Here is a 17,521-nt window from a genome sequence, read left to right on the forward strand (position 1 = left end):
ATTTATTTTATTTTAAGTTTAAATCCATCCAATTTATCCATTCTCCAAGCCAATTTTTATTTTATTAATTATTTTTTTATTTTATTTATTTTTTTGTAGTTTTAATTTAATTTTAATTTTTGTTTATTTATTTATTTATTTTTGTGCAATAAGGATAAGTTTGCCTGATTGTCCATTTTGTCCATTTAACTTTATTTTTTCTGTATATCAATTTATTTTATTTTTATTTTATCCATTCTCCAAACCACTCCTTATTTTATTTTCTATTTTATTTTTTGTGCAATAAGGATAAGTTTGACTGATAGTCCATTTAGTTTTATTTTTTTCTCTGTATTTTTTGTGCAGTAAAATATTTTATTTTATTTTATTTTATTTTATTTTAGCATTAAACCATAATTTAGCCTGTTTGTTCAGTTTCACCATGTTTAGTATTCATATAATACCAAGACGTTACTCAGTGTTTTCCGGGCATGACCCTAATTCAGCGAAATTTCCTTAAATACAGCCATTCATGCTGTTCTCTGTGTGTTTCGCCAAAGATGTGGAGTTTCTGGAAATAATCAGTAAGTTCACGCTGTTCTCTTGTCTCTCTTATTTTCCGTCTCTGTCTCTCTGCTTGTCTCCGTTTATATCCGTCTCTCTCGACACGCACGGTCCGGTTTTGCGCCTTTCACTCCTCCCTTGTTACCATGACAACCGCGAACCGTCCTATAGGTGCTCCGGGGATTTGGCCGGGTCTGGCTCTCGCGCTCATGTCCTCCGAGACTCTTCCCATTCAGAAACATCACCGGCGACACGTTAGCGGCTCATGATTTCCCATGCCGAGATGAAAGCGCTGTGGCGTTTTGTAATGGTTTTTGATATTTAGAGACGCGGTGAGTTAATTGCGGCGGGAGGCAGGGGAGAGTTCGGGTTCCTGTGGAAACTTGGATGCTTGGATGTTTTTGCCCCTTTTTGCATTTTTGTTTCAGTTTTTCCCCTCCGTTCCTTCTGTCCTCGAGAAGTTCAAGTGCAGTTCAGTGTTTTGGGTTTGATCCATCTCATTCCGCTCTTGCTCCAGGTGGCCTAGTGTGATCCCAGAATGTGTGCACGCATTTCAGACGCTAATGTCTGCCTCCATGTGTGTTTTCATGGGCAATTTCCTACCAGCTCTTGATTTAATAGGGTTCCCCCGCCCCTTTTTGAGATAATGTGCCTTCCTTTAGATAAGGAAAGCGTCCCTTGTTTCATTTGCAGGTATATTTGAAGCTCGCCGAAACATCTTTATTGATAGTGAAGCTGAACAAAGACATCTTTGCTTCTCAGGAGGGAATTTCCATTCAGCTCAAAAAGATGCCAGAGAATCTGTTTTCCTTGGAAACACATAAGCTCTGTTCCAAAACCTAGTGAGCTGCCCACGTAGGCAGGATTTTAAGTTTTTGAAGATGCATTTTTGTCTCTAAAGGTAGGCTGTGTGATTATACGGAGACACCATTGCACCATTGCTCACTGTCTGTCATTCCACCAAACATGGCATATGTATTTATTTATTTAAATTTAATTAGGCTAATTTAAAAAATTGACTATACTTCTCAGAATTGCTGTTTATTATTATTATTATTATTATTATTATTATAGTAATAACAAATCAAATAAAAATAAATTAATGTTTGTTTGGTATTAATAATAATAATACTAATTGATATAATAATATTATAGAAATAGGTGTTGCAGTTATTATTATTATTATTATTATTATTATTATTATTATTATTAACCACAACAATAATATCATTATTAGTAATAAAATAATAATATAATTAAGAATATAAAGTACTGCATTATATATAATATATTGTTAAATATATGATAATAATACATATTAACAAATAATAGCAAATATAATAAAAATGATTTGTACATTTGTTTATTATTATTATTATTAATTGTTTAATATTTATTATTACTATAATGTAATATAATAATTGCTATAATTATATATTAATATTATAGGAATAAGTGTTGTTGTTATTATTATTATTATTATTGATTTATTATTACTATAGTAATTGATAATAATATTTGTTTATATATTAATATTATAGGAATAGGTGCTGTTATTATTATTATTATTATTATTATAATCATTGCTTATATTTTTTTATTAACAACAGCAAAAGCAATAATAGTACTAAGAATAATATTATGACTAAAAAATACAAAATCACATTTTATATATATCAAATATTCGATGATAATAATAATAATTATTATTATTGTTATTATTATTTGTTCAATTATTTATTATTACTTTAATGTGACATAATATAATAATTGCTATAATAATAATAATTTATATATTAATATAGGAATATGTGTTATTATTATTAATATTATTATTATTAACAACAGCAAAAGCAGTTATAATATTAATATAATAATATAACTATATTAAAAAACTATTATAAAAACACATTTGATATCAAATATGATTAAATATATGATCTTACAATAATAATAAATATAATTTTTATTATTGTTGTTATTATTATTATTAGTAGTAGTAGTATAGTTATTAAAATTTTTAATGTTACTAAAATTATTTATTATTAAATTAATTATTACAATATTGTAATAATTGCTATATTAATAATAATAATTTATATTAATATTATAGGAATATGTATTGTTATAGTATTACAATAATAATAATAATTACTATTATTATTATTATTATTATTAATAACAATAGCAAGAGCAATAATAGTACAATAGTACTAAAATAAAAAAGTACATTAATATATGATGATGATGATAATGATGATTATTATTAAATATAATTAATATAAATAAATAATGTTGTTTTTTAATTAATCTATTTTGTGCTTATTGATCTTGTCATTAGCACAGCTGCATGATCAAGTCAAATGTAATTGAAATCACATACACAGTTTAAATAACAAAGAGTTGCTGTCTATGTAGAGTGCTTGAAGTTGGTTACTTTTGAGGGTCCATTTCAGTTAGTATGCTGCCCATACAGATCCCAGTGTAGACTATGACAGTGTATGGACTATATTTTTCAAACATTATTTAGAATATATAAAAAAAATTTGTGGGTCAGTGGTTACATTTCCTGACTGGCAACCCAAAAGTTTTAAGTTCAAACTCCTGTAGTAGTATTACGCTGTAGTAAAATCTTTTTGTACCTCACTTTTCATGAGAAAACGTGTGCTGAATTCATCATAATGTCATGTAATTTGCCACACTATTTCACCAAGGCTGATTTTTGGCTTTGATGAACTTAGGCAATGTATAAAGAATATGGATTGGAGTGTTATGTATTTGATTGATCTGTTTTCACTGAAAGCGAATATTCATTTGAGGTCATTTATCTGATGGTGTGTGCGTAATCTACACGAGCAGTTAATGACGCTTTTACTCATTGGGGAATGTGATAAACAGCAGGTGTTGATGTTAAAGTTGTGTGTTGCGTGTGTTTTATTGCAGGCAGCTTCAGCAGCAACAGCAGGCCGAACTGGAGGTTCACCAGAGAGACGGACTGACTGCTTATGACCTGTCGCAGGTGCGAACATACACACTTTTCTCTAACGTCTCCTAACCCTTACAGGTGCATTACTCTTTTAACTTGTCTAGTATGTATAATTTATCCTCCTTCATTTTATATGCAAGTTCCTCCTAAATCAGTGTCAGAGCTGAAGCTGTTTTAGATTTATTCTTCAAATTGAATATCAGCCAGCGAAGCTCCCAGAGGAACGTTTTATTCTCCAGAAGTGGCGTTTAATAGCTTGGGAGATGTAATGGAGTTAGCCTGGTGTGTTTCATTAGCTTTGTCTTAGATGATTGTTCTCATGCTCTATATACAATATACTCTATACTAAATAGAGTTATGAAATGTGACCCTGGACCGCAAAACCAGTCTTTAGTTGCGCATAGCCAAAAATACATTGTTTGGGTCAAAATGATAGATTTTTCTTTTATGCCAAAAATCATTAGGAAATTAAGTAAAGATCGTGTTCCATGAAGATACTTTGTAAATTTCCTACCACAAATATATCAAAACGTATCTTTTGATTAGTAGTATGCAATGGTAAGAACATATGGACAACTTCAAATAGAGATGTTCCGATACCCTTTTTTCCTTCCCGATACCGATTCCGATACCTGGGCTCGGGGTATCGGCCGATACCGAGTACTAATCCGATACCTGGGGCTGTGATTGTATATACAGCTGTAGATAATACTAATAAATGATTTTATTGTGTGCTTCAGACTTATTCCTTAATAAAACAAATATACAGTGACATATACAGTGAACTAGACTATTTTTATTATTTGACATACATTTGACAGTAATATTTTTTCATATAGTTAGTATTACTAATCTGGTTTTCTGACGTATATCAGCCCTGTTTATAACAGAGAATTTTGGCCAGAATTTGAAAGATTCTCACTAGATCTCGCAGCAACCTTATTCATTGTGCGGCATTTTCATTCTCCTCACTGCATCTCGCAGCAGTAACAGTGTTGCAAAATCAACGTTGTCTCCCGAATAAAGCTGTTCTGGGTTTGTGCAAGTTTGTTTGCATTGCAGTCCAAGCTGATAAACGGTCAGTGCTGAGCAGCTCAAACGTGTCGTGTTAGTTTCACTTTCGTTTCGCGTGCCATTTTATGTTTCTCATCTGAGACAGAAATGGCAGAGCTTATGAGTTGAACAACGCGGTGGTCGCGCCAGTGTGACCGCTCACGAAAATTAGTAACACTGGCAGAAAAATTGGTCACAGTCTGGAGCCCTTTAATATTACCGCAAGTGTCCCGCGCGCTTCAGTACAAGGAGTAAACAAACCACGCGCCTGTACAATTCATTAACACAGAACCACGCATTAATTCATATTTAAACAGTCGGTTTTGGCTTAATATTAGTCCATATCACGATTTGATTTAAGTGTAATGAACTACCTTTGATTAATGCATCAAACTTTGACAAATTCCGTGACGTTCCGCGTTAAACTGTAAATTCCATTTTGACTGGATTCCGCGATTCCGTCCGTGTTTTCCGCATCTCAGAAATCATAAAGCCCTACATATGAGACATGCCGCCGTTTTAGCGGACAAACTGCTAGCACATTTGTATTTCTTCTTCGCTGCTCTAAACAGTGGTTGCTTGTGGCAACACTGTTTGCATTCTGAGCCGCGAAGAAGAACTGGCTTCTGATTTGCTAGCGGGAATAACACATCTTAAGAAAATGGTATCGGATCGGTACGTGGGTTCAAGTACTCGCCGATTCCGATGCTAGATTTTTTTGTGGTATCGGCGGCATTTCCGATACTAGTATCGGAATCGGAACAACCCTAACTTCAAAGCCGATTTTCATATTCTAGATTTTCAAATAGTTGTATCTGGGCCAAATATTGTCCTGTCCTAACAAACCAATAGAAAGCTTGTTTATTTAGCTTTTAAATGGCTATATAAGTAAATCTACAAAAATTTAGACCAAGTTTTCTCAAATTGAGGTTCATGAAGGAACTGCAGGGAGTTTGTGAGTTGATTAAAAAGCTTATACCAAATACAAATGTTAAATTAAAAAAAATAAATAAATAAAACTATTAAAATAAAACGATGCGAGGATGCCTATTTCAGCATCTTTTTTTATTTTTTATTTTTTTTTAAATATACTTATTTATTTTAATTGAATTAACTTTTTTATTTAATTTCCTAGAGGGTTATTTTCAGTACAATACTTAAGTAAAAGTCTCCATTTGTTTTCTGTTTAATCTCATTGCCGTGTTTGAAAATCATTTTCTCAATTATTTCTTATACATTTACATTATTACATTTTTATGAAAATGGACAAAGAAGCTGGCATGGCATTAAAAACACAAAAAATACATATATAAAACACTGATAAAATACAGCATTATTTCTATACTAATAAGTGAAAAGGTAAATGAACTGAAATTGTAAATAAATAAGCTTTCTTGTTTGATAAGCTAGAAATAATAGCCCTGTTCACACATTTAATGTGTGCTACCTTGCATATAAACTGAAAAAGGATAGAGTATACCTACTACACATTTACACACATTTACTGACAACAGTATATTGCTGTAAAATTACCGGTTAAGCACCATTCACACATCAGTTTCAAAATACCAGTAAATTCTGGGACATCATTAACTGGCATCATTAATAACTTCTAAACTGTTGAGCTACCTTAAATTTAATTTAGATGTCTTACGTCAACACCTTCTTCTCCTACACTCATGCTTCTACTGACAATCTCGTTCCACATTCACAAAGGTCACATTAGCTGTAATTTCCTGGTAATCTTACAACTTTTCATACCGGTAAATTGGCGGAACAAATTTACTTATTTTTTTGAAAAGGTCCTTCTCACACATGATCTTTAAACGGTAATTAAAAAGTAAAAGACTGGATGTGTGAAAGAAGCTAATGTCTTTCGCAACCAACATCTCATGCCAGCTTTACGTCTTTGTTTTCTTGATTTGTCAAATACTTGTTTGCTTCAAATCAGTGTTGGTAATGTTGTAATTCATCACGTAACCGCTGATTTCATTCATGGCCTAGAACTTCATTTTTTGAAATCCTAATGGATGAAATGAACGGAAAGAAATCTTCAAGTATCGATTCCAGTGTAAAGTGTGAGATCACTGTTGTGCACTTTATGCTTTGTGACAAGTGTTAGGATGAGATGCATGCTGGAACTGCGTTGTATGTTACTGTGGGTAATGACTGGTAAATGCAATAAAGAATCTGCATAATTGTGGTCGTTTCAGCCGTGGACCGTTAACTCCCTCTCTGTGGATCTGTGTTGTAAAAATAGGCCATAGTTATGAGGTGAAGTCACACATATGGAATATGCCCTCCGTCTTTATCTTTCTTAACAACTTTTACAACTCAACGCACATTTGCTTTGAGTCATAAGTGTTAATGTTGTTATGTTATGTCATATGTTGTTTTTGTTAAAGAGGTCATTTGAGTCAGTCTTAATAAAGCAGAGAGGATTATTTGTTGAAAACCGATAACGTCTCACACATGGGGTGTTGGGTAGCACCCATCAGCGTTTACAATCTGTGTGAGTGTTTAACGCCTGTCTGCAATTTAGAAACTGGCCATCATTATTGATTCCTGTGTTTGGCCTTACAAAACTAAAATATATTGGAAAATACAATGTGATAATATTAAAAGGATAGTTCAGCCAAAAATGAAAATTCTGTCATTAATTACTGACCCTCATGTCGTTCCAAAACTGTAAGACCTTCAATGATCTTTGGTCATCTTCAGTGGTTCAAACATAATGTTATGAAGCTACGAGAATACTTTTTGTGCGCAAAGAAAACAAAAATAACAACATGAATGCGTGTCAAAGACTGACACAGAAGACAATTTTTTTTTTCTCTGCACACAAAAAGTATTTTTGTAGCTTCATAACTATTTTAGCTATGTTTTTACTACCTTTCTGGGCCTTAAACGTGTCAGTTGCATTGGTGTCTGTGCAGGGTCAGAAAGCTCAGATTTCATCAAAAATATCTAAATTTGTGTTCCAAAGATGAATGAAGGTCTTACTGGTTTGGAACGACATGAGAGTGAGTAATTAATGACAGAATTTTCATTTTTGGGTCAACTGTGTCTTTAAATTATGCACCTCCACATATGGGCAGCAAGTGCTTGTATTTTTCAACACAATGCAATATATGCCAAAATAAAAAAGTTAAATGACAAAAAAAATAGAATGCAATATATGCATGGACCATGTGTATTGATATAAAAAAATATAGCAATAATGACAAAAAAACTGCACCTCATTTTGCATATACACTGCAACTTATGTTTTTACATCACTTAAACTCAATTAAGAAAAATCTAAATAAGAGTTATAAAATTCAGTTAGATTTAAGTCAGTTTAATGTCATTTCAAGTGAAATTACACAACCAAATAATTTTTATTTACAAATTTAAGCCAGCAGCTGAGGTTAAGTTACTAAGTATTGAAGTTGAAGTATTTTCAGTTTTTTAGTTCTAAATAAACTTTTATTTCATTTATTGTTTGCATAGTTACACATTTCATGTATGAAAATAGGTGTGTTGGTATACAAGAAAAAAGGTGTTTACTGAAGCGTTTTTAGGATTTTTGGACAACTGGATATTTTGGTTAAATTCATAACAGGATGGTGGGTAGGAAATGAGAATTGACATTTAAAACTAATTCAGTCTTAGTCTTAGTCCTATGCCAAATGTACTTTTTAGTTATTTTCATATTTAGTCAACCTTGTTCTGTTTTTGTTTAGTCAAGTTTTAGTCAACTAAATGTCTTTGTCTTTAAAACTTTGTCACATTTTCGCCATGCTGTATATAGTGTTAAACTGATTAAAAAAAGATATTTTGCTCAAAACTATAATCGCAATGATTGTTGTCATTTGGGAATGTATTTTTGCATTTTAGATATTGCATTTTCACCAATAAGCACAAATCAAGCGCGAACAATTGCAAATTGCAAACTTTGAGCAAAACGCCTGGACTCTGTAGAAAAGATATGTCCTTTTAAAAGAGAAGATCTGATTTGGGGATTTCAACTCTTGATATCTGGCAACCACACACATGAACGCTTGCATAGTACAGGAGTATGCAATAATATTTTGCCTCCCTTTTTTCTACGAAAATAAAAAGAGATTTTGATATAGTTTTTATTTGTTAAAATACTGTAATCGTTAACTATATTCCATGTTGATATAGTCACAGTTATTGGTTATTGACCTTACTGTCGTCTTGTTATTGTCTCATTTTAGTCATGGGGAATTTTTCATCATAGTTTTGGTTAACAAAATGAACACTAGTGTTTGATAGGTATTTAATATATGTTAATATATAAATACAATGTATTATTCTATATATATGTTCAATGTAATTTAAATAATTGTATATACTGCTTGTTAAATATGTACGGAATTGAAATTTCTTTCCACTTTTTTGTACTTTCAGTAATGTTATGGTTATGATCATTGAGGCATTTTTGTATTCTGCATTTAGCAAACATTTAGTTTTCCTTGGTTAATTGTCCGTTACAAACACATGCTCTCACGTTGATCTCCACAGGTGCCGGTTGCCAGCGTCCCAGGCAGCGTCCACGAAGCTGGCAAGACCATCGATAAAACCGATTCGCTGTTTTCCCAGGAGAGAGATCCACGCTTCAGCGACATGTACACGGGAATCTCTGGATGTAAGTTCTTACAGATATTACATCTGACTAGCACTGCACCACAAGCTAATTTTAGTCTAAACATGCAATTTACCGTAATTTTGCTTAATGTAATTATAAAGCCCACATATGTCTGCCAGCTCACATTTGTACGCTACTTTAATGCTTGATATGAATTGTATACAGTCTATGATTGGTACATTTGGTAGGTATTACGAAGAACTTAAAAAGTAGTCGGAAATTGCAACTCAAACACGCAAAATGTAGATTTTGAGCTGGTCAAAGCCGTTTGTTTACTAGTGGTATTTCTGTGTTTACATGTTTTTCCGCTGGAGTTTGGCTCTATTGCTGCTGCTTTTCGCTGTGGTGGATAAAGGCAATGCTGTAATGATGTGGGACTGTGTCTTCTCTCTAAAATGTGGTCATTGAGTGTGAGCTTGATAAGGATCTGTGTTTGTTTCTGTTTGTTTTTAGCTGATAAGAAAATGATGGTGCCGTCCTCCACTGCTGGCGGCCAGCAGCTATACTCTCAAGGCAGCCCATTTCAACCCGGACACTCCGGCAAGAGTTTCAGGTATGAGTAAACACAATTTTACAAGTTTTCAAATGCAAGTAGAAACACGGTCTGGTTATTTTGAATTGCTTTAATGCAGAATGCAACTCCAGTTGCACCAATAGCACAGTTTTCACATGCAAAATTGCAATAATGAAGCTGATACACTAGCGTGACAGTTAAGATTTGTAGAATGTTACAAAAGATTCTATTTCAAATAAATGCTGTTCTTTAGAACTTTCTATTCATCAGAATATCTTTAAAAATGTATCAGTTTCCACAAAAATATTCAGCTGCACAATTAGCATATTAGAATGATTTCTGAAGGATCATGTGACTCTGAAGACTGGAGTAATGATGCTGAAAATTCAGCTTTGCAAAACAGAAATAACATTTTACATTATATTCAAATAATAGACTATTATAGATTATAATCATATTTTACTTTTTTCTGTTTTTACCGTATTTTTGATCATTTAAATGCAGCCTTGAAATTTTGAAGCTTTTGAAATTTATGTAGTATGTTTCACTTTCCTGAAATGATAAAGTAACGATATTGGAATATAACACAGATGTTAAGTATAGCTGCAAAGTCTTTGGAGTCAATAAAGGGTGAATTGAGAACATGTATTAGTCACAATTGTTTTTTTTTTTTTTTTTTACTTTGTGGGCTTTTAAAGATGAATTGTGACAGAAAAATACAGTTCATTTTTAATCATACATTAGGCTGTCTTCAAAACGCCACCTGTCACCTAAATGTCGAGACCTTTCGTGATTTAGTGCCTAAAATATTTGGTTTGGATGCAAGCTGTAAAGCATACACTACCAGTCAAAAGTTTGGACACACTTCCCCATTAAAGAGTATATACACACAGTATATACACACAGACATGGTTGAGGTCAAAAGTTTGCAGAATCTGCAAAATGTTCATTATTTTACCAAAATAAGAGGGATCATACAAAGTGCATGTTGTTTTTTATTTAGTACTGACCTGAATAACTTCACATGAAAGATGTTTACATATAGTCCACAAGAGAAAATAAAAGTTAAATTTATAAAAATTACTACATACACTTGATTTTTAATACTGTGTTGTTACCTGAATGATCCACAGGTTTTTTTATGTTTTTTTTTTTTTTTGTTTAGTGACATTTTGAGATAATCTTTTTACACTCAGGAAAACTGAGGGACTCATATGCGACTATTACAGAAGGTTCAAATGGTCACTGATACTTTAGAAGGAAAAAACAACGCATTAAGAGGCAGGGGGTGAAAACTTTTGAACGGAATGAGAATGTACACTTTTCGTATATTATCATATTTTTTTCATTGCCTTTCAGAAGCTACTTCTGTTTACCAGAAGACGAAATAAGTTAAATGTACCCTGATTTTCAAACTCCAAAAGTTTTCACCCCCTGGCTCTTAATGCATGTTTTTTTTCCTTCTGAAGCATCAGTGAGCGTTTGAACCTTTTGTAATAGTTGCATATGAGTCCCTCAGGTGTCCTCAGTGTGAAAAGATGCATCTCAAAATCATACAGCCATTGTTGGAAAGAGTTCAAATACAAAACAATGCTGAAAAACCTTAGAATCTGTGAGACCTAAAGGATTTTTCTGAAGAACAGCGGGCAGTTTAACTGTTCAGAACTAGCTAACAATTTAGCTAGTTGCCAACATTTTCCCTTTCCACTGATTGTACTTGGTGTGAAAGGCCTTCAGACATTTCACAAAGAATTACAATGATGGCTTGCTTTAATTCAATCCCGTAATGTTGTGTGTGCGTGTTTTTCAGCTCATCTGTGATCCACGTCCCAGGAGTCAATGACATCCAGTCCACAGCCGGTTCAGCTGGACAGAATCTGACCCAGATCTCCCGGCAGATCAACGCCGGCCAGGTGTCTTGGACAGGAAGCCGACCTCCCTTCTCCGGCCAGGTGAGAATGATCCCATCATTGGGCTGCGTGACTGCGCTGCCTGCTGCCCACTGGTGCTCTATTCTCCATTAGCGTAATTAAAGTAATGCAACATTCCTCTTTAGTGGCGTGATGAGAGAACTGGATCCAGATCTTCGTCTGGCTGAAAAAGATCATTCAGGGCTCAGTAATTAGTTCATACTTGCATTAAAAAATATTTATATATACTAGGGCTGTCAAAAATAACGCGTTAACGGCGTTAATTATTTTGTTGTCGTTAATTACATCAAATTTTTTAACGCATTTCACGCATGCGCAGAGTGACGAATTATTTGTCAGGAAAGTGGTTGGGGAGCTAGAGGCGAGATGGAGCAAGGTGAGCCTATGGACGAATTTCAAATATAAAAAGAATGATGATGGTACAGTTAACAAGTACAAGCCTGGGCGACAGCCCCTCTGCAACTGGAGTGGTTATAGCCAAGCTTAGGCCCGGTTCTACTGGGGTAGACGGTGCTATATACCCTCAAACGAAAGCAAACCAATTGAAGATCTGGCAAACAATCCAGCGTTGTTCATCTCCTGACTAAGTGTAGACGCGATGTTAATAAAAGATTCATTGTGTAGTTTAGAAAGCTTTATTGATTATAACGGAACGTTGTGAGATCTCTATGAACTAAGATTTGTGACGCTTTTAGTGATAATAAAGGGAGCGCGCTTTGCACTTTCCATGCCATAATCAATTCAGAATTTGTTTGAAACTTTCGTTTTTCTTATGTTTTGGGAATTAAATCTGCATAGTTGTGCTGGGTTCATTCTCGAAAGAGCGGTGACTGACACAGTGACAGAGTGGAGAGTGGAAGATACATAAAGCCGCTTTGCAGGTCATCGAGGCACCAGCTCAATCATTTGCATTTTTTCAGTGGAAGCAATTTCAAATTATCCGTCATTTTTGCTCACAAAGGAAAAAGTAATACACCAAAAAACGTTGCAGTGTTTTTATAAAATAAAGAAAACAAAAATGATGCGCTTTCTGTCGTCTCGTTCTTGAACAGGAGTGCTTAACAAAAATAAAGCTAAATGCATGCCTCACAGACATGATAAACATATCTATAGAAAGTTTTAAATTATTACTTAACGAAATAAAACAAATCGAAAACAAAAACTTGTTTAATATGTAATCCTTAACGATAAATGTCTCTCTCAAGGCGCGTCCAAAAATGAGATTGCAGGATCTTTGCGACATTGACTCACATTGACTCACATTGAATACACTTTATTAATAAATAATTCAGATATGTCCTTACTCTTTCCCCGACACATTTATTATTTATTTTTGCCGGTATTTTGTGGCAAGTTTCAGCCTACTGCGTGCGATTGAACGCGGATCTCTTCCAGTTGCGCCATCCGAGCCGTTGTCGAAAGTAAAAGCGAAAGTCTTGTGTTGTTTCCACCAGCGCGACATAATTGATGGATGTCTAAAATATAAAAAATAAGGAGTAGCCTAAAACAGGCCCGATGCGGGCCCTGGCATAATATGAAAATGTGAAAATTATGTATCTGTGTCCTGTTATTTATATTTTGGTATGCATTTCAGAAAAAAAAAATGGTTAGGATTCAGGTGTCGTTGCAAATAGTGATTAATCATGATTAATCCACTGAAAAGTCTGATTAATCTGATTAAAAATTTTAATCATTTGACAGCCCTAATATATACGTAAGGTTGGCAATATAAGTCAGGGAATGAATTCTTCCTTTTATATTTTCTTTTAGTCCATCAGGCTGTGCTAAATGTCTTGCCATTTGAAAGAGTTAACGGGGTCATGAAGAACCCTGCATGTGGCGTTCATGATATGCATGTTTGTGTGTGTTTTTAATCAGCTGTGAACTGAGTGTGTGTGCATGTGCGGTTTATGGTCTGTCATCTGTATTTCTTTAGTAAGCAATAAAATGCATGTATATCATTTTAATTTTTTTCCACTAGACATGTCATATTTATAATATCTTAAATAAGAGCATATGTAAAGCCCATTCAAATCAAATATAAAGCCCTTTGTTATGCAGAAGACCAGAGAAACCTCGGTCCACAAGTATCTCGGCGGTTCTCCATTGATTAAATGTAAAGCCTGTTGTCTGCAGCTGTAATTGTGTGATTGCAGTGCTTCTCTACGACTTTTAGCCTGATTGTAAAAGTTTGATTTACTCCTAATTTAGTTGAAGTCCTGTTTGTTTTTAAGCAGATAAATACCCTCAGTACTAACGTAGTTTTCCTGGCACAACTGGAGTAAAAAAGGGCACTAGAGCTTTTGCAGTACTGTAAAATAATAAAGTGGGATGAAGTACCTTTCATGTGTGAAATCTATTTGACCGGATTATCCAAAAATGAGGTGTATATAACAAAAACCAACATTTTTGCATTTAATTTGCAGCCAAAACAACTGTATTACGACAGCTACACTACCGTTCAAAAGTGTGGGTTTGATACGATTTTTGTAATGTTTTGATAACTTTACTACGGTGCCATCTATTTTATTTAAAAATACAGTAAAAACAGAACAATTCTTAAAATATTATTATATTTAAAAATTGCTGTTTTCTTTGTGTCTATATTGTAAAGTGTAATTAATTCCTGTGATTAAAGCATCATTACTCCAGTCTTCAGTGTTACATTATCCTTCAGAAATCATTCTAACATGCTGATTTGCGGCTCAAGGAATTTTTCCTATTATCAGTGTTGAAAACAGTTGTGCTGCTTCATGTTTTTGTGGAGATTGTGATATATATTTTTAGGATTTTTTTGGATGAACAGTTGAGAAATAGAAATCTTTTGTAACATTGTAACAGTGTTAATTAATTTTGGACTAATAAAACTGCACTGTGGCCTGTATATTAATATCATCCTGTCTCCTGTTGTTCCACCACAGCAGCAGATTCCTGCTCAGTCCAGTAAGGCCCAGTCCTCACCGTTCGGCATCGGCTCCAGCCACAGCTACCAGGCCGACCCGTCCTCTTACAGTCCTTTGTCCAGCCCTGCCACCTCCTCGCCTTCTGGAAACGCCTACTCCAACCTGGCCAATCGCAGCACAGCTTTCGGTAAGACCTGCTTATTTATGACAATAATGGCCCGTTCACACCATTCTACATTTAAAACAGTGGCAGAGACTACAACACAACTGCATTGATAATGCCACAGAAGAACAATATTGTTGGAATGACTTTCAAAGCGTTTTTTTTTTTTTTTGCCAACAAATATTAAAAAACATTAACAGCCAAAGAGCTAAAGCATTTAAAGTGGGAGAAGACAAAACATTATTGTGCATCAGTGTGAATGCTACTTGGTGTGAACATGCATCATTTTGGTGAATATTTGTTTCTTGCATATATTCAATTAATTTATTTGATCATTTACAATGAAACATGTGAAGAAGTAGATATCATGATAACTTGCATATTTGGCATGTCAAACGTTTTCAAACTCCTTGTGGTACATTTATTGATTTATTTGTAGGTATGTTTATTTTTAGTAGTAATGTAAAATATATAAACATTTTATGATAATATCTTTTTATAATTTCTTTTTTGTTTCTTTTATAATATAAATGTGTATTTATATTATAAATAATCATAAGTTTGTATTTGTAATATTGATATTTATTAAATATACATTACCAGTCAAAAGTTTTTGAACAGTAAGATTTTTAATGTTTTTTTTTTTTAAATAAGTCTCTTCTGCTCACTAAGCCTGCATTTATTTGATCCAAAGTACAGACAAAACTGTACAATTTTGAAATATTTTTACTATTTACAATAACTGTTTACTATGTGAATATTTTTTAAATGTCATTTTTAGCAACACGATCCTTCGGAAAGCATTCTAATATTCTGATTTGCTGCTCAAAAAACATGTATTATTATTTTTAATGTTATGTTAAAAACCGTAACAAAAATTCTTTCAAATTATGCAGTTGTTTTCTGTACTTTGGATCAGATGTGACCCTGGAGATTCATACATCATCTGAAAGCTGAATAAATAAGCTTTCTATTAATGTATGGATTGGATAAAACAATATTTGGCCCAAGATAAAACTATTTGAAAATGTGGAATCTGAGGGTGCAAAAAAAAAAAAGAAAGAAAAAATAGAGAAAATGAAGTTCTTAGCAATGCATATTACTTATCAAAAATTAAGTTTTGATATTTAAGGTAGGACATTTAGAAAATATCTTAATGAAACATGATCTTTACCTAATATCCTAATGATTTTTTTGCATGAAAGAAAAAAAAAAGACAGTTTTAGAGAAAATTTTGAAAAACTGAAAAAGTATTTCTTGAATAAAAAAATGTTAATTACAATTTTAAAGCAAATAATTTTTACATGTTTTAGATGTTGGATATTTGTGACCCTGGACCACAAAACCAGTCTTAAGTCGCTGGGGTATATTTGTAGCAATAGCCAAAAATACATTGTATGGGTCAAAATTATTGATTTTTCTTTTATGTCAAAAATCATTAGGAAATTAAGTAAAGATCATGTTCCATGAAGATTTTTTGTAAAATTCCTACTGTAAACCTATCAAAATTTAATTTTTGATTAGTAATATGCATTGCTAAGAACTTAATTTGGACAACTTTAAAGGTGTTTTTCTCAGTATTTAGATTTTTTGCACCCTTAGATTTCAGATTTTCAAATAGCTGTATCTCGGCCAAATATTGTCCTATCCTAACAAACCATACATCAATAGAAAGCTTATTTATTGAGCTTTCATATGATGTATATATCTCAGTTTTGTGAAATTTAACCTTATGACTGGTTTTGTGGTCCAGGGTCACATTTGGTTGCAATTATTTTGTTGGTTTGAATTGGATTTGTGTCAAAATGTTTTCTCGTGTTCTATAAATTGCGTCTGCCAATCCTAAAGTTTTGATATACGCTAGTGAAGCATTGTGACAGCCTTAGACTCCTGCAGCTCTGTTTGTACCTGAATCGGTTGAATGATCTCAGCGCATGATTGACAGCAGATCCGTCGTGCTCTTCAAACTGTGATCTGATCCAGCCTGACGTCAGTCTGAGATTAACAGACCTTCATATGGAGGCAACATTACAACACCTCTGGGACACCACTTCTCTCATGGGCTGGTTTAGATAACTTAATAACCCGTCTTTTACATGTACAACGATTTATAGATTTCCATATAAAACGCAGACAGTAACGGACAATGACTGAAACAGCCGTTTGTCTTCAATGGAAAGACGTATCATTAACAGCAGACAGTCTGAGGGTCATATGGCGTCCATAGTGAGACAAACGGTTTTGTTGTTCTGGTTTCTTCGGTTTGGCCACTTAATCTCTATTATAGACCGTATAAAAAACAGATTTCTGTGGTTTGACTGATCACATTTGGACAAAAGGCAATTAGATGTTTGTGTTCGTAGTTTTTCAAACTGTTCAAATTACTTCTCAACACAACTATTGTTAATCATGAAAGTTTTAGACAATGCGCAAACCATATTCCACGAGTTTGGAAAATTACTTTTTAATTAAGTCATTATCTAAATCTAACCAAGAAAGATGCTGTTGCTCAAAATGAAATTATAAAACTATATAATACAACAACAGGCCACACGAGTTCATGCATTACAGTGTTTTTTACTATGGTAAAGGATATTCTCAGATATAGCAGAGTTAATTAATAATTACGTTTATTAGTAATGATGATCGTAATAATTCTTTATATTCATATCATATATATAAAACCTTTTTTTGCTATTTAAATGCATCAATAATTATTATTAATGCTGATCTTTAATATTAATTCTAGCATATATATTTGTGAATATATTATG

At 33.2% G+C, this 17,521-nt stretch overlaps 2 protein-coding genes across 2 annotated transcripts in view; both read left to right on the forward strand.

Moving 5' to 3' along the window:
* The window catches only part of LOC141332471 (aryl hydrocarbon receptor nuclear translocator 2-like), a 62,197-nt gene extending 45,374 nt beyond the window's left edge, over positions 1-16,823 (forward strand). Inside the window, exons 7-12 of the mRNA XM_073837607.1 lie at positions 3,487-3,562; positions 9,113-9,236; positions 9,690-9,789; positions 11,561-11,702; positions 14,603-14,771; positions 16,696-16,823. Of these exons, the coding sequence (XP_073693708.1) occupies positions 3,487-3,562; positions 9,113-9,236; positions 9,690-9,789; positions 11,561-11,702; positions 14,603-14,771; positions 16,696-16,823 (739 nt within the window). The remainder of the gene's footprint in view (positions 1-3,486; positions 3,563-9,112; positions 9,237-9,689; positions 9,790-11,560; positions 11,703-14,602; positions 14,772-16,695) is intronic.
* Positions 1-17,521, forward strand: part of LOC141331683 (aryl hydrocarbon receptor nuclear translocator 2-like) — a 366,477-nt gene that overhangs the window by 296,382 nt on the left and 52,574 nt on the right. The gene's annotated exons all lie outside the window — the stretch shown is intronic.

This window comes from Garra rufa, chromosome 3 (assembly GCF_049309525.1).
Source record: "Garra rufa chromosome 3, GarRuf1.0, whole genome shotgun sequence".
Lineage (NCBI taxonomy): Eukaryota > Metazoa > Chordata > Actinopteri > Cypriniformes > Cyprinidae > Garra > Garra rufa.